Here is an 18184-nt window from a genome sequence, read left to right as displayed (position 1 = left end):
TCTACTTTGATTTCCAAATTGAAGGTATAATGGTGGCTAGAGGACTCTTGGCAAACCCGGCTATGTTTGCAGGATATGAAGAGACTCCTTTGAAGTGCATCCAGGACTGGGTTAACATTGCTCTTGAGCATGGAACACCTTTTACATGTTTTCACCACCACTTAATCTACATGATGGAACAGATAACTTCAAAACAAGAAAAAAAAGTTTTTAATGTTTTATCAAGTACCTCAGCAGTACTAGATTATCTGAAAGACCATTATTGTGTGTGATAACTGAAATTATTTGTGTGCTAGGTAAACTTGTATTGTACAGTTGCCAATACACTGTTAAAGTTTTCATTAGTCACGTTCATATATTGCATAAATATTTTCATCACAGCATAATATTATGATCAGGATAATACTTCACATTTTTAGTACTTTTTGTCAGCATGTTTCGCTGCAGAAAATATTCCAAGTCCCATAAATGTGGAATTCTGTTTACAATGCATTACAACACAGAAGACTGGTAAATTAATTTTTTTTTTTCATCTGGGAATTGCTTACAGCAATATGTTTGCGAAACCTAGAATTGGTCTCCTGTGAAACCTCCTAAAATCAGAACTACTCATAAGTAATACCAGGAATTTCAGATCCCTAAGAATACAAAGGTTGCAGAAGTTTTTGTTTTAACAAGCGTAAGCTGTACTTTTAAATTTGAGTGGATTTTTAAAGCTTAAAGACTGTGAGGCTGTGAAGCCCGGCATAGTATCTTTTGCAGACTAAAACTTTCTGAACTTACTTACAACTCAGAAAAATGCCACACTTCATGCAGTGAAGGAATACTGGAAGCGACAAATTCTAGAAAGAAGGAAAGAGTAAATTTAAGAGATAGTTTAGCTAGGTACAAACTTATCTAAATTTAAAATACAAGACTTGAAAGTTCCATCTAACTAAATTCAGTTTTATCTACTGTAGTATATAAGAGATTAAATCTCTGTCATCTACCAAACCTGAATTTTACAGGGTCAAAGAAGAGCTGACAGCTTCTCGCAGTGGGGCTCTTGCAGTCCTTTCTGCCTGCCGGCACGTTGCTTATCAAAGCATGACAATCACTTGGCTCTGAGTCTTTGTAAAAACTAGAACAAAATAATCTTACCATCTGCATTTCTGCAAGGGAAATTTCACAAATCTTGACAGTACAATTATTTATAATAAAATCATTTGCTTTCTTTATATGTTTACACAGAAATTTATGCCAGAAATTGCTTAGTTTTCCAACTCTGATACTACTGTGAACATACAAGTGAATAGTTCTGAATTTTCTAAATAAATGACTTGGTTTTGTATATGATTTTGATTATTTTTTTTATTACACTATATGACAACATAGGGGATGTTGCTATTGATGCTACTCCCCAAATCTTTCAACCATAGATACATAAATTTTCATAATTCTTTCAATGCAATGGCATAAAAGACTTGTTTCTTATAGCAAATATGTCTGATTTAGGCACAGAGACAGAAGTTCAAAGGCATGACCTGACCCATTAAGTCTAGTTCACTAAGTTATGTAACTCTTATCATATGAGCACCTTCCTGATGTGGTAACAAATTAAAAACTAAAGCCATGCTTTGCTGTCCTTTGCTAATTGAGACCGTAACTACAACCTTTTTTTGTGCAGTAAGTTCTCCATTCTTTCAGACTTTTTTTTCCCCCACTCTTCTGGATTTTTGTGCTTTCTTGACGAGATGAACACAATCATGTAAAGCATTATATGTAAACCTCAATAATGCCTTCTGCAGTTCATACTTCTTTCCAGTGCCTTGTTTTTCCTCAGCTAATAATACTACTCATAAAATTTATGAGCTCCCAGTTTTACAGCAATAGTTCTTATTTCCCAACCACATATATTTTGTTGCGAGTGCTTCCAACTATGGTGCAATACTCAGTTCTCAGTTCTGAAAATGTCTCCAGCATTCTTCATCAAAATTAAAAAGTAAAACTATGCAACCAGACTGTAGAAAATGGCAGTTCTTGAAAGTATTAACTGAGCCCTGCATTAGTGTAAGATTTTTACAATTTCAAAAGCAACTACTATTTGCTGTGAAATGTCCCACTAGCCATGAAGAGCAGAGAAGAATCATTTCTTATCATTAATTCAAATGCCAGGTCTTTTGGTTTGTTTTTGTTTGTGTGGTTAGCTGAGAGGTTGTTGGTAATAGGAAATTCAGTTTTAAAGGACCTGAAATACCTTGACCTATTTAGGAACTGAAAACTTGATTTTGAATGCAGCAGTTGTTGTGCCTGTGTGAGACCAACCACAGAGATTTCTGCCTAAAGTACAAGACCTAGGTTGCTCTTACTATCACTAGGAATTAAGGACTGCTTCATCTGGCCAATTATGCATCATAAAACTTAACAGAAGTTTTTTAGGCTGAATGAATTGTGCACCTTTTTCTCTTACGAATTTTGTACCACCTGGACACACTTCACAGTATCACAGTATCACAGTATCACCAAGGTTGGAAGAGACCTCACAGATCATCAAGTCCAACCCTTTACCACAGTGCCCAAGGCTAGACCATGGCACCAAGTGCCACATCCAACCTTGCCTTGAACTGCCCCAGGGACGACGACTCCACCACCTCCCCAGGCAGCCCATTCCAGTGCCCAATGACTCTCTCAGTGAAGAACTTTCTCTTCACTGTGTCAATGTAGAATACTGCAGAATTTGAATCTTAAAGCCATACTCCGAGCAGCCTCAGTCTTCAAATATAGATAAACTGCTAAAGATGAGAGTTAGTTAAGTCTCAGTGTTGGTTTAGAATATGATTGTTATTTCTTATTAAAAGCCATTTGAATGTGAGAAAATGCTCATTTCTAGTTTAAAGCCACTAGATATATTCCCTCCTTGTGCATCTATATATATTCCTTCCCTGCATATGTTACAAATAACATCACCAGGTACTTAACTCTTTCTGTTTTCAATTTTTTAAAAGTTACTCTGCAAGTAACATAAGACAGCTTTGCTCCTATTTTAGGTCTCCACCTGTTTTAACTGCTTCAGGTCTTTATGTTAAGCCACCCTGCTCAACAACATCATACTCTCACAATGTCTGTACTTCCTTGCAACTTTTACCTTGCTGCAGAAACTCAAGTTCCCTCTACAGCCATACAACCACTTTTTTGTTATTCCTACTGTTGTTTCTTAGGTCTGTTTTCTGTAACATTTGGACAAATGCCATGTACAATGATGAGACAGCTGTCAGACAAGACAAACTCCAATGGAACAGTGTGCACTTTCTTTATGCCGAGAATTAGTCTCTATCAACCTGCTAATACACAAGCATTTCATATTTCTACTTCTGAATGTTTTGTCACCTTATTGGTGGGAGAGGAAAGCATTTCTTTTGACTGAAATGTTTTAAGGTTTGTGAGGTTTTCTCCTGAAGCAGCCAACCGTTATATGGCGTTGTCATATGGTGTCACTGTGGCTCACTGTAAGATAGGCAGCCTTAGATCAAGAGCCCAGACTTTCACAGCTTCATTAGAATACCTTCCAGGAGTCTCACAGTGCACTGAACGGGTGAAGCAAGATCTGACAGATGTTTGCAAGAAGTATATCACTCTTCCTCAAATTTCCTTCCAAGTTGGTGGGTGTGATAGGTAATATAAAGGTTTCACTTCAGCCATGTTGAAGTTGTGCAGCCAGGAGCTGTGGGTAAACACTTTGGAGGTTTGGTGGTTGTAAAGGAAGAAGTAAACTGCTTTTAAAAAACGCAGAAGAATTAACTAATCGGGGATGTAATGGGGCCACAAGATAAGTAGGCGGTTGGAAAGAGTGGCCAAGTTTCCAAGGACCCAACCAATGGGGAACACGCACATCGCATCAGGCGATCGGGCGACTGCTATAAAAGCCTACACCAGCAGGGGGAGTGTGCGCCGCTTGCGGGAGAAGCACCTGGCTCAGCTAGCTCGAGTTTGTGGCAGTAAGTTTTTGAGGTTTTACTTCGAAGACTTTGTCCTCTTTTCTATGATTTTTGCGTGGGTATTTCTCACAGTGGGGAACACCCATCAGCTGCAGTGGAAGTGCACAGTAGTCACTGCAGAGTGAGTCTGAGATACTACGAAGTCCTTGACATGAAAAAACAAGAGTCAGACTCTCTAGCAGCAGAGATTTGCAAATACAGTCCTACAGGTATGAGGCTAGGCTACTGGGAGGGCAGCTTGTAGTGCTGTTAAGAAGCAAATGAGCAGTTCAGAAATAGAAACTGCTCTGCAACTAAAGGAGATGAAGTCTTTAATAACATTTTAGCAGTTTCAATAAAGTATAACAGCTTTAGACCAATTGCTAAAATGTAATTACTAGGACATAGTAAGATGTTACAGTTTGTCTACACTCTGATTACATGTTTATGAAAACATGTTAGAAATGTTTCTCAAAACTCAGGATGCTTCCACTATGTGGACTGGATTGAAATGTCAGGTTGTATTGCTCTGTGTTATTTTTTATGCATAAATGACAATTTGGGATCTAACCTTTCATCCAGACACTGCTTGGCAGCAGCTAGGAAAATGCTAACGTGCTGTCTCCATCCTCAGGTCATAGGCCTAGTAAATTTAAAGTGTAAACAGTATCTGTTGTGAGCAGCTGCAAATAACTGCTCAAAACTGCTTACCTTGGACTTCCTACCCCATGTCAGATCAAATGGATTAGAGCAACAAAGGACAACTATTAGTGTGACAAGGACCAGGTAAGTGGTCATCCCTTGTACTTATCTCTGTGAGGGCACACCTCAAATACTGAGTTCAGTTTTTAGCTCATAACTACAAAAAATACATTGAAGTGCTTAAGTCTGTCCAGAGAAAGGCAATGAAGCTGATGAGGAGTCTTGTGACAAGGTTTTAGGAGGAGTAGCTTAGAGAACTGGGATTGTTTAGTCTAGAGGAGGCTGAGGGAAGACCTTTACAACTATCTGAAAGGATGACCCTTGAAGTCCCTTCCAACCTAAGGCTTTCTATGATTGCCCAAATAACAGCATCAGAAACACTGGATGTGGGCACACATACAGCAAAACTAAGAACAACAGGGGAAAATGATTAGGGGAGTGTTATGCAGGAGTGAAGAAGGAGACTTAAAAGGATAACAAAAGAGGTGGTCAAGAAATGTGAAAATGGACAGCAAGGTACAGAAATGAAGCATTGTTATGCTCATAAAAAGCACTGCACAGGACGAGAGAACAGTTTTCCAAAGGAATATTGGTTTATTCATAAGGTCTAAATGCTGCCTGTATGGCAGTATTTGAGACTTGTTTGGAGGTTACTTGTGGCATCTTTATGAGCATCCGACCCATTTTCCTTAAGAAGACAGATTTATAAGGTCATAATATATTACACTAGCATAACACATAGACACAGAGAGTGTTTTCAATTGAACCTCGAAACTAATGACCATGCTAGAGAATAAAGTCTCCAATCAAACAAGGTCAGGCGTGGAGCAGTGGAACGATCACAGCAAGATCCTGCAGCAAAATACTTACAACCATTCCCCAAATGTGAAAAAAAAAACCTCACTGATTTTAACTTTTGTCAACACAGGGATCCCTACATTTTCCAACAGAGGTATGGTCCCTTAGTAAACTGCTTAGCTTTCCAGCTGTTTCACGTAAACCCTTCAGCAGCCGTTGCGACATACCTGTCGTGTCCACGGCGCCCTCTGCCAAAGCCCAGGAAGTCGGGGCGTTTGCCAAGGACGGCCTCTGGGGAGGGCGGTGGGAGCCTGCTTCCCCACCGGGGTGGGCTCTGAGGGAATCCTTCCCTCCCCTTCGGCTTGCCCGCACCCCTCCCCAGCTGGGACGACAGGCACCGCCGCATCGCCCCAGCCTACGTCCCGCCTTTCCCTGTGGCGGCTGTCCCGGCCCACATTCCTTCAGCTGGGCGGAAGTTACCTCGTGATTGCATCTCCCGTCCGCCTGCGTCGCTGCTCCTCGGCGCCGGCGGGAAATACCGGATCGCTCCTAGCCCGTCCCGCGACGCTCGCCTCCGTTCCCCGCCCCTTCGACAGCCGCTCGCCGCCATCAGGCTCAGCTGGGCGCCGGCGCTGAAGAGGTTGTGAAGGCCGGGGGGGCGTGATGGGGGACGCGGTGGGTTCGGGGAGGTCATGGCCGCCCTAGCTACGCGGAGTAGCGGGGATGGTGGGCAGCGCTTAAGGGCGGGGGCTGCGGGAGGGAGCCGCTGGTGTGTGGCACAGGCGGGGCTGCGGTTTCTTCATCGGGTGTTGCCGCCGGCAGGCCGTGCCCTGCTCCGAGCCGGTTGTGGCGGTTACGGCGGCAGTGAGAGTCCCAGCCCCCATCTCTGTCGGCCGGCTGACGTGCTTTGCTCCAGAGGCTGGTTCGAGAAGATAAGTCAGTACAGTGGGACGCAATCCCGCGGAGCTGGAGTTAAGTTACTTAGAGAGAATTATCTTCGAAGCCCCGTGGCCCAACGCGAGGCAGCCCGGCCCGGGGGAAGCTGCCGGAACCGCTCTGGTAATAGTGCCAGCAGGTGGAGTGTCGTGAGCCCGCCTGAGCCTCTTCTTCGTCCGCAGGCCTGCTGGGACTATGACTTTCCAGTGGAGTGCAGTTGTGTTCTTCCTGTATGGAGAAATCGCAGTAATCCTCGTGCTCTGCCTGCCATTTATTTCTCCACTGAGGTAGGACTTAATGTGCTGGACAGCCCCGTCTCGGTCTTCTCACTGTTTGAGGGTTTATTTTGCACTTTGGGTTTTGTAAACACTAAGCTTTCCTTCTGTCTTAATGTACTTGTGAACTAAGCTGAAGAAAGGCTATCTGGGACTTGAGCATCAGAAATTTCAAGAATTACAAGCCTCTTACAGAGCCTTATGTTTGTTTTCTACATGCTGCTGATTCATCTAAGAGGCAGTTGGAGTTCCCAGGATGAACCCCATTGCTTTGTTTCAGCAAATGGGATGTCATCTTCTTGGTCTTCTTTCAGGGTTTTTTTGGTGTAGCCAGCATACGGTAGGGCATCTGTCTTCCTGTGCTATGAGCTCAGTAAGAAGGGAAAGAACTGTGCAGCCTCTTCAGAAGTTGTCAAGTTTATGAGGAGCATCTTTACAGTGTTTTGGTGTGCAAATAAGCATTATAGGTGCAGAACAGGTAAGACCCACCTGATATGGAGCCTCATGCAGCAAGTGTAAGAGCAATAAGGAATTTGAGATCGTTTGTTTAAAAAAAAAAGTGGACTTCGTCTGGATGCTGAAGGTTCTGGGCTAATGAATTAAAGGCCTCTCTCTAAACAAAATAATGCTTCTGGAACACAACACAAACATTAAGAAAAATATTTAATTATTTTAAAATAAATGCCCTTAGTAGGGGGAAAAAAGCAAAATATGTTAATTACTCATTTTATGTAAAACCTTGCCTTACATCATTGACTTAAGATTATTTCCTATAAGTAGCTGATTAAATTTAGCAAGAGAAACAGTTATGATCTTCCTAGAATATCAGTAATTCTTAAAAAAAGCCTCAGCTAAACCACATCCTAAAAAACCCCAAAGCCTTAAAGCTTTTAAAACAAAAAGTTGTTACTGTCTTAGTGTTGTGTAAAAACTGTGAAGTGCTTGCTTTTTGAATTAAAAAATGAAGAATACAGCTTTTACAGTAATATTGTGAAGGACAAAATGTAACCCAAAACCCTGCTGTGTGGAGAGTGAATTTAAGTACTTAAAGCTGTGGGAGAATCTTGAAAAGGGTTGGATCCTCCACAACTGTATTAATGATTAGTCATGTTTCCACAACTTCCAAAGTTTAAAATGTTTTAAAATCTAATTTAGTCTCTGATTTTTATAAAGTGGCCTGTGAGGAGTTCAGCATTTCAACCAAGATTATTGAGGTCTCATATTTTCTCTTGTTTCCTAATCAAAAATGCAACTGTGTGTAAGAACAGAGAAGTATTATGTGAGTCTAAATCATCAGATGATTAGTGATTTATGTGAGGAAACTTGATGCAAGAATTTCTGCAGGCTGATGACACATGTGGGATACATTGGGGATATTGAAATAGGTTTCACCTGTGACATAAAGAGGGCTGGAATCCAGTTTTTGTGGCTGAAAATCAAGTTTATAGACAGTGTTACTAAAACTTAAACACGGTGCTTTTAATTATATACAAAGGTACAGATTCCTGTGCCTAGTTTTTAGCATTCAGCTATTCCTTTAAACAGTGGTTTCTGGAAGAGTGAAATATCTCTGGTTTTTTGTGACATGTTCAATTATCTTGTTAACAAAACTGTCACAGGAGTCTCGTGGGATTAAAGTTAGATCTGGCTGCTTTGACAGTACCAGAGGGCAGCAGTTGTGCCTTCCTCTGCTTGATGGCCTGGGAGCTGGTTCTGTCAGAGTGGTAAAGCATGGATGATTAAAGACAGACGTGAAACTGCTGTTCTTTAAAATTTGGATTTACTCACTTGTGAGTCTTCCTGATTGCCTTTTATTGTGTCTGCGCATTTTTTGGGCAATTTGGGCCTTTTAAACTTTGCTAACAAGCTTTTAATTTTTTGGAGAATAAGTAAATTGACAATAGATAAATGCAGGTACACAGAATCGTACTGCCAGGTGCAATACATCAGTAGTGGTGGCCAGTATTATAATTTGGAAGAATTATGTATATGTGACTTTTGCCATGGAATGTCAGTGAATCATTAATAAATGTGAACATCAGTACTTCATGAGGAAGCATAAGTGTGAAAACAAAACTTAGGAAGCCTTTGCAGTAAAGAGATCTTATTTTCAGCCTGACTATAACTTGTCAATATAGAGTCACAGAATCAGTCAGCGTTGGAAGGGACCACAAGGATCATCTAGTTCTAACACCCCTGCCACAGCCCAGGACACCCTATCTTAGATCAGGCTGGCCAGAGCCCCATCCAGCCTGGCCTTAAACACCTCCAGGGATGGGGCCTCAACCACCTCCCTGGGCAACACATTCCAGGGTCCTGAGGCTCTTTAGCTTGGAGAAGAGGAGAATGAGGGGTGACCTCACCAATGTTTATAAATATGTAAAGGTTGAGTGCAAGGAGGATAGAACCGGGCTCTTACTGATGCCCAAATACAGGACAAGAAGCAGCAAGTGCAAGCTGAGGCATAGGAAGTTTCATGTAAACATGAGGAGAATTTTTTTCACTGTGAGGATGACAGAACACTGGAACAGGCTGCTCAGGGAGGTTGTGGAGTCTCCCTCTCTGGCGATACTCAAAATCTGCCTGGACGTGTTCTCATGTGATCTGATATAGGTGATCCTGCTCTGGCAGGGGAGTGGACTGGATGATCTTTTGAAGTCCCTTCCAGCACCTGATATTCTGTGATTCTGTGAAATGTAAATACTCTTTTAACAAAAGTTGGGGATTTACTTGATGCAATAAGATTGTGACTAGCTAGGCGTTACTTCAGTGCAATAGCATAGATTCTAATATGCAGCAAAGGATGGGTAGCTGCTCTGTTACTGTCTGTTGTGGGTTTCAGTTCATCTGACCATATCAGATGTTCTTCATTGGTGCTGCAAATGTGATTTTTTGCAGATCTCTCCAAGCATAGTGTTTTTAGACAGTTCATTGTTTAAATAAAAAAAGTAGTCATGATCTTCACCAATGGGTCTCTGAAGTTGCTTCTGTGGCCAACAAATTTATGCTCTTGAAAGAGATTTTTAGCTCTTGACCAAATATGAGTGACTTGTCCTTTTGTTGTCATTTTCAAGTTAGAATGTAATAACAGTCCTTGTACTTGATAAACAAACTCATTAATGTAGAAGATAAGCCTTATGAAGAAAAGTGGCAGAGACAATCATAATTTGTGAAGTGTTTTTATTTTATTTGGCAACAGGGCACATAAGTAAATAGGGCTAAAAATGACGGAATGGCTTTTACAATCTTTACCCCACCTGAATTTATCATAGTCAGGACTAAAAGCAAAGTAATGCTGGCCAAAGTTCAAGCTAAAATAAAACATCTGGAGAGTACCTGCTGTCAGAAGTTTTCAGGTTGATCCACTTTTACCTGTATTCACAACAAACAAAAAAAAGACAAATAAGTTGGGTTGTTAAAAAAGTTACATATACCTATATTGCCATTAAAGCAGCTGTTCAGGGACCTTACACAAGTCTCATATCAATTATAAGACTCTCCTGTTGGGTTACTATGTGCTTCTTTCAATGTTTAATTGTTTTTTTGAATAACAATCCTCTTTTACAGATGGCAGAAGATTTTTACTATTCCTCTATGGAGCAAAATGGCAGTTATTTGGAACAAGATGTTCCTCACAATAATAGTTTTACTGATCATCTTGTTTCTTGGTAAGCATGAAATAATTTCTTGTGTTTGTGGGAAAAAAGAACCCTGTTATGTGGAGTTTGTAGCACTAGATTAACTGAAGCAATCCAAGCCTAACATATATCAGCTTACTTGTTTAAAAGTTCTACAATAGAATGGAAGAGGAGAGGACTTGTACTGCATCTGTGTTGGGAATCCAAATGTATAGTAATGCAGTAGTGAATGAGGAGGAGAAATGGAGCTTGGTCTAAACTGACGCTTGGTTTCAGTTTCTCACACAAGTAAATGAACTTGAATTTCTGGATACAGAATTTGGCAGAACTGCACCATACGCAGTAGATGGCACTCTTTCTCTTGGTTGCTGTTGAAATAAAAGACCAGAAGAATATATCTAAGCACTGAGCTGAGTACTTCTGCTTAGCACAGATACAAAACAGCTGTTGGCAGCACTTACTATGAATAGAACCATAGGTCTCTCAGTGGGTTAACTTCCTAGCTTAATGCATCACAGGAATGTGAACTAATTTAATGCACTTCAGGATGAAGGTTGAGATGCTTAAAACCAGTAGATGTTTATGTTCTGGAAATGAAAATCTGTGAAGTTGGCCTGCCAAGTGGCTGAAGAGGGAGTCTCGTGAAGATAAGACAGCCCTGTTTCAGCAAAAACTGATGAAGCAAGGCTAAAACAACAAAACCACGCCGCCTCAAAACAAATTTTGAAGGACATAGTGTCCGAGCAATGGCCTCTGCCTAATTAACTGCAATTAAAGTTGACATCCCTCAGTATGATAATGAGCCAGTGTACCTGCTAAACATATGACAGTGTTACTCATCTCCACCCAAATCATGCTGAATGTCACCTAGAAGGCAGAGATAGCTGGAGTTGTGGTATAGAAAATCACAAGGGGAACATCTCTCTGGGAGAAAGACTAGATTTGATAGAGGCAGCCTATGAGCTGTGCTCCTTGTCCTTCACCCAAGACAGTAAGAGTTGCACAGTTAATATACAGCTTAACTTTTGTTGCATTTCTACTGCATGTTAGCACTGTTGCAAAGATATGTTTCCTGGGATATATTAACAAGTTCAATGACTTGCATTTAATGCATTTATCATCATCAATCCCAAATCTGGTGTATTTGTTGCTTCAATAAATTGAACCTGAAACCTTAATGTTAAAGGAGTTACCCTTGTAAGTAGATCCAGCAAATGGCTTATGAACAGATAGATTTAGATGGGAGTCCATAAGAGTGGATTAAAACTTTGACAAAAGTTTGCTTTTGAGTTGGTGATGGTTGTTGATTTTCAGAAAGATAGATTTGGGCTAAAAGTAAAGCCATGATGAGATACTTGTCTGTGTAGCATGTGATGGTGAGTTACTGCAGAACTAGAATCTTCTTATAGAATAGGGATCTGAACTTTGGTTTGGTTTTGATCTTCTCTGCAGTGTTTGAAGTTTCACTTCACTTTTTCTTTCTTTTTTTTTTCCATTTAAATAACTTACCAGTATGAAAGAGCAGTCAGAAGTCATGCCATTCATACATGCTTGGAGGTGATTTTTCTTTTAATATACTGCTAAGGTGAATGCCATGGCAATTCAGTAACATGTGGCCAAAATATTCTGCAGGAACTGATGATGTGTCACAAAATGTGCTTTTTTTGTTGATGTGCAGGAGGAGATACTAGGTGTTTTATTTGTCTTAGGTAAAGTGTGATCACCTTAGGTTTACAGATTGTAACTGGGTTAGGTTTTAGTTTTATGTGGATATGAGTCCTAATTAGTTTGAAAAGTGTTGGCAGTGTATTGGCCCTTCTGTGCAAGTACCAGAAGTGTATGACAGATGAAGAGAAGATGAAAGATGGATGAAAGGCATATGAAAGAAAGCTGAGGTGTGGTTTATCCCCTATTTATGTTCAGCATTGTGATACTATGTTCTTCCTGTTTTGATACATGTTATAGAAATATTTTTTTCCCTCTGTCACTCAAGCATGAAGTAGACGCTTCTGTTATTACTAAAATACATGCTTATCTAGTAAATTCCATGTGATGAAAATTTGTTTATGCACTGGCTGCGTTTTAACCCAGTTGTCGTCAGTGACATTTTAACACTCTGTAGGGTCTCTAGTAAACATTCATACTGTTGCTTTGACCTGATCCCTGATGGATGAGTGAAAATCTTGGAAATGACTGCGGAAACTGTGATACATTGCTTCAGTGATTGATCGAGACAACATAAGTGACATTACTATTGGTCCTATGCATGTTTGCTGAGCAGAAAGTCCAAATACATGTTTTTAGTACTATATTTGGTTTATCATACACTCATTCTCACAGGTGTGAATAAGACCAAACTGATTTTGTTTGCAGATGCTGTTAGAGAAGTCAGGAAGTACTCAGCGGCTCATGCTATTGAAAGAGCTGTAAATGTCAATAGCAGTGCCTTTGATCATATTCAGATGAAACTCTTCCGATCGCAAAGAAACCTCTATCTGTCAGGTTTTTCCTTATTTCTTTGGCTGTAAGTATATATATTTTATTTATTTATTAGTTACTGTGTAGTACATTTCTTAGAGGAGCTATTGCACAAACTAATGCAGCTATGAAAAAGATTGGAGGGCTGATTTCTGGAGATTAAAGATTGAGCAAATAGGCTATGATGCAAGTAAAAGCAGGGAAAATAATAACTTACAAATGTTTGAAGGTTGAAAGGATGTGTAAGACACACATGGAAGGAATCATTTTGAATCCTTGAGAAAACTTTTATTTTTCCAGGAGAAGTTTCTTTGGGGATTACTCATTTCCTTCCTTAAACTTAGACCATATGTTTTTTTGTTTTGAAAGCAAAACACTGGAGTTAAGTGTGGTGGGTTGGGAACTTCCCCACACACTCGCTACTGAAATTTACTGGACAAGCTCAGACGTGTTGAAAGTAAGATAAAGCTATATTTACAGCAAGGCAAAATTTACAGGCATATATACACTATATATTTACAAGTGTTTACAATTATATACAAATAAGAAATAATACAGAAGTCCAAATTCTCCCCTGGACAAAGAAACAGATGAAACAGTCAGCAAAGCTTACTTATCTTGTCATTTACTCCACTGTAATATCCTCCAACAAGTGAATAGAACAACTCTTAGGAGTGTAGAAGGTAAAAGGGACAAATTGCTTATATTTTGGCTTTGTATCCCTTTCAGCAAACCAATGAATGATCCAGACTTCATCATTATTTTCTTTTATAATTGATGATCTAATTACTTATTAAAATATTCCAGTTAGCCTTAAACCAGCACATTGAAAAAAAATTAAAAAACAAAGTAATGTTTAAACAAACTTAATATGTTGTACAATGGTATTACTATATCCTGCTGTGTTAAGCACCTTGAATTACCTCATTTCTAAGCTAGGAACTGTGGGATTCCAGCTTCCAAGGAACGTTTCAGGTATTATTTCAGGTCACACACTCTGTGGCAGCTGACTTTCTATGATATTCTGATCTTAAGTGCAAGTATCTCTTTCAAGATGCTTAAATACAAATAATAAAACAGGTTAAAGGAAAGGACAGTTCTCAATTGCCCAGCTGAAGCAACCAAGACTTCCTGCGAGTCTTTGCAGTAGTCACAATAACCTGCAGATCTCAGTTGGGAAAGATAAGGTGAATGAATGGAAACAGACATGCTAATCGGATAACTTATTATTTGTACTTTTTTATGGGCAAAGAATGCTGGCCCTCTGAATTCCTTCATTGAGCTGCCTGACATTGCCTACATACACAAGAGGAGCACAGAACAAAGAAATGCCTGGAATCACAGACTTGCCCTCTGAGTGATGTATGGCCATATTAGCTGATCATCGAGGACTGTGATACATAAGTGTTACAGAAAAATTTGTTCAAAACTTGAGCAGAAAAATGGGGGGGGGGGGGGGAAAGTAGTTGTAGTCCTACACAATAATAATAGAAGTACCTCATGTTCTTTGTCTTCCTTCAGAAAGGTTAAATCAATATGCACAAATATGTTTGATCTCTGCTCCAAGAGAGGAATAGCTGGATTGTATCCTGCACAAGGGTTGGAAGCTAGTCCCCCAGTAATCCTACGCAGCTTTTAAGGAAGCAAACTTGTCAGGTGGCCGTGTTAGATTTTATTGTAGATAAATGCTCTCTTGAAGAGGTTTGCTTCAGCCTCTTTTTGGACTACTGGCTTTTCACCAAGATTTAGAAGAAACAGATACTCCTTTGATGGTGACTAGATTAATGAACTGTTATGCTTATCCATTAAACAGGTGTAATATGTGTCAGAGAAAGGGGAGAAAGTTCCTTAAGTTGCCTTATTCTACATTGCTACTACCATCACCTGACCAAGTGAGACCATGTGTAGGTGTAAATAGGTACTTGGATGCCCCTAGTTAATTCTCTGGGTCAGCCTCAGTTCATTTTAGCACATCTGCCAGTAGGAGAATTCCGGAAGAGCAGCAGATGGAGACTCCCAAAACAGGGGGTTGAAAGTGTCTCACTTCTGGCAACACAACAAAAGTTCTCCATCTGTGGTTCAGCAACTGCAAAACATTGGGTACAGGTGAGGAAAACTACCTCCTATCAGTGGAGGTATTTGGGCCAGCATAGCCTTCATCCACCAACTGACTGTAAAGGAAAGAGAAAGGTCATAGTTATTAGAGACAATCCTGTGGGTAGGATAGAGGCATTAATCTGATAATCTGAATATGTCCTGGGAGATGTGGAAAGTCTGCCAAGGCTTGTCTGGCCTTCTGCTACCCTTGCTGAATCAGAGAGGGATGAGGAGGGCTGAAAACAAAAGGAAAAATTAAAGTAAACCCAGACTCACTGCTTAGCGGAGCAGGGGACCAAACGACAAAAGCTATGGAAAAGATGAGATGCGGAGTGTCTCGTTACCAACCTTATATTACATTGTTTCTTACTGGTAAGGTCTGCTGTTTGGTCTACCAGTGTTCTGAGACTTCTAGTAGAGTCAGTGGCAAATACGATGTTACCCCTACAGTGGAAGATGCAGCTAGGGGGTACTTAAACAAATTGGATATAAAACAAGTCTGTCACATCCTAGTATGGGATGCATACTTCCATGCAGAGGGAGCTGGCCAAAGTAATTTCAAGGCCATATTTTGTCATCTTGTAAAGATAATGTGATCAGGAAAAGTTATTCACAAAAGTGAAAAAGCAGGATATAGGGAACTAGAGACTAATCAGCCATACCTCCATGGAAAGGGTATGGAGCAAATCTTACTTGGAGCTTTTCCAGGAATCTGAAGGATAAAATGACTTGAAATGGCCGACATGGATGTGGTGAGGGGAGATCATGCCTGATCATTGCTGTTACGTTTGATAATGAGGTGACTGTCTTTGTGGATAAAGGGCAGAGCAGTGGATGCTGTGAGCCCTTGATGAGGCCTTTGGCATAGTCTCATGTGGTATTTTCATAGCTTTACTGTGGGTGGTGAAATGGAGAAAAAAGTGTATGCGAAATTCTCTGGGTCTTTGGGCTCAGAGGATGATAGTAATGCAAATTCCAGCTGCTGCCCTTCAGAGACTGGTACTGGGCTCAACAGAATCATAGAATGGCTTGGGTTGGAAGGGACCTTAAAGATCTATCTTAATATTTTATAAAATACAGATGATGGGATTGAAAGTGCTCTCAGCAAGTTACAGAGTGGAGGGCAGGGCTGTTATTCAGAGGGAGCTAGTCATATTGAAGAAATGTGCTGCAGAAAATCTCATGAAGTTCAAAAAATGTAAATGAAAAATGTGACATCTTAGAGGATAATCATGTATAGTGTCCATGCTGAGGTCTAGGTAGCTATGCAGAAAACAGTTTTGTAGGGAAGGACTTGGGAGATCCTGGTAGACAGCCAGTCATGTATTGAGCTGAAATAGCAAGGGTATAGTCAGCAGGTCAAGAGAAGTGGTTATTCCCCTCTATAGAGCACATGTGCTGCCGCAGTTTTAGGGCCGTGCACAGTTTTGACTTTCCAAGGACTCCTGTCAAGGTACCAAGAAGGTTGGGACATGAAACGTGTGACATGTGAGAAGAGGAAGGAGCTTGGATTCATCCAGAAAAAGATGTGGATGGGGAGTTCCTATTGCTTTCTGTAGCTGTCTAGGGGTAGGATGTAGAGAAGATGGAGCCAGCTCTTGTCACTCGTATTTTCTTAGATCCACTGAAGATGAGGCTAGTAACCCAGTAAATTCTGACTCGTGATAAAAAATGGTTTTTCTACTATCAAGAGCAGTGAAATACTGGAACAAGGGCCCTGAAAGACAGTGGAATCTCCATCATTGGAGAACTCCATTGAGAACTCGGCTGGACAAGCCTCTGACCAATATGCTCAGCCTGTTCCCGTCTTTGGGCAGGAGCTCAAACAGGATGACCTGTGGAAGCCTCTCAACCTGTCTGATTCCATTCTAATAATGATATTTTACTGACTCCTGACTGCTGCATCTATAAATTAATGGGCACAGGTAAAACACACTAACCTTTGGAATAGTAGTGACTTTAATAAAAATAAGTAAGAAAAATGAGCTTTTTGTGAATGAGCAGGGGGGAGAGCTTACCTTTAAAGCCAGAAGTTCTTATTAATATGCTTTCACTTCAGAAAAAGCAAGTTACTTGGATTTTCAAATTTCTTTTGACGAGAAACTGTGTCATTATATTACAGGAATTAATTTAGTTTAGTTTTGCTTTGGCCTTTCCTTTATTCAGCAATGTAATGCTTTTAAAGACTCCCAGGATGAATAATGAAAGTAGTGATGCAGAGCCAATTTCTAGATCACATCAAGGGAAGTATTTGTGAAGGTTATGTTTGAGGTTAAATATGAGTGCTGACATTTATGCATGCTCTGATGTATACAGTATTGACAGTTTTCAGAAGATTAATGTGCTCAGATTTGTAACTTAATTATTGCAGGGCATTTGATAACATTGTGAAGTGTTTGTTGGGTTTTTTTTTGCATGGTACTCACCATTGCATGTTGCTTGGATCTTGTATTCAGGAAACCATCCTATTTAAAACGCTAAGTCATGTAAGAGTATTCCAGCCTTTAAGCAAGCCAGGTCTCTGACCTCTTAACGGCTGTGGGATTTTGGGGGGAGGGAGGTTCTGCATCAGGTAAAAGCCAGATTTTTGGATAGATGAAAAAAAATTCAGTCTCTTCACTATTATTTGTCATTGATGAGCCTGGATGTTTCTCTTCAGGTGTTTAAACAGTCCTCTTGTGGTTTTGTTTTCACCTCTAGTGCAGAGAGAGAGAAAAGGGTTTGTTTGGGGTGGTTTGTTTTATTTTTCTGTTTAATTTTTGTTTGATTTTTGAATTATTGTGCTGTTCACTGTGTTTCTTCACCAGTGTCTTGAGACGTACTGTTACCCTTCTTACTCAGCTGGCTAAAGGGATGGCCTCTCATGCAGCTTTGGAAGCACAAGTAAATGATGCTACCGAGGCAGCCAAAAAGTACATGGCCGAGAATGAAAGACTGCAGGAGGTATCTCTGAAATTTTAGTTATTTCCTTATACAGCAAGTAGCTTAAAATGTTTGTTCATGGTTTTCCTTCTAGTGAAAAGAGGAAGAAAAATGGTCTTAAAAGATGTAAATCAAAATACCAAATATAAATTTTAGTAGTATGATATTAACAAAGGAAATAATCCAAATAAATAAAGTTCTTTCTAGCACAAATTTCCAGAAAGAAGTAACATAGTCCTAGAATATCTCTAAATTTAATCATAAGAAAGTAGAGTGAGACAGTAATTTTTACTCCTTTTACTGTTGACTGTTTAGGTCAGGGTTATAGCAACCCAGTATAGAAAAGCCTACAGTATAGCTGTTTGCATGCTGGCTGTTTCTCCTG

The 18184-nt window shown here is 40.1% G+C and overlaps 1 protein-coding gene across 3 annotated transcripts in view; it reads left to right on the top strand.

The window, feature by feature from the left end:
• DUS4L (dihydrouridine synthase 4 like) overlaps positions 1 to 18184 on the top strand; it is a 37708-nt gene that overhangs the window by 7654 nt on the left and 11870 nt on the right. The window contains exons 1-5 of one of the 3 annotated variants that reach the window (XM_064142507.1): positions 5996 to 6093; positions 6572 to 6676; positions 10232 to 10332; positions 12676 to 12826; positions 17685 to 17820. In XM_064142507.1, coding sequence (XP_063998577.1) covers positions 6585 to 6676; positions 10232 to 10332; positions 12676 to 12826; positions 17685 to 17820 — 480 coding nt within the window. In that variant the 5' untranslated portion in view covers positions 5996 to 6093; positions 6572 to 6584. Of the gene's footprint in view, positions 1 to 24; positions 1614 to 5995; positions 6094 to 6571; positions 6677 to 10231; positions 10333 to 12675; positions 12827 to 17684; positions 17821 to 18184 lie in introns of those variants that run through there. The other 2 variants (XM_064142508.1, XM_064142505.1) reach the window with 2 other exon arrangements.

The sequence above is a fragment of the Pogoniulus pusillus genome, chromosome 4 (genome assembly GCF_015220805.1).
Source record: "Pogoniulus pusillus isolate bPogPus1 chromosome 4, bPogPus1.pri, whole genome shotgun sequence".
In the NCBI taxonomy this organism is placed as follows: domain Eukaryota; kingdom Metazoa; phylum Chordata; class Aves; order Piciformes; family Lybiidae; genus Pogoniulus; species Pogoniulus pusillus.
This window is presented reverse-complemented; position numbering and strand designations above follow the sequence as displayed.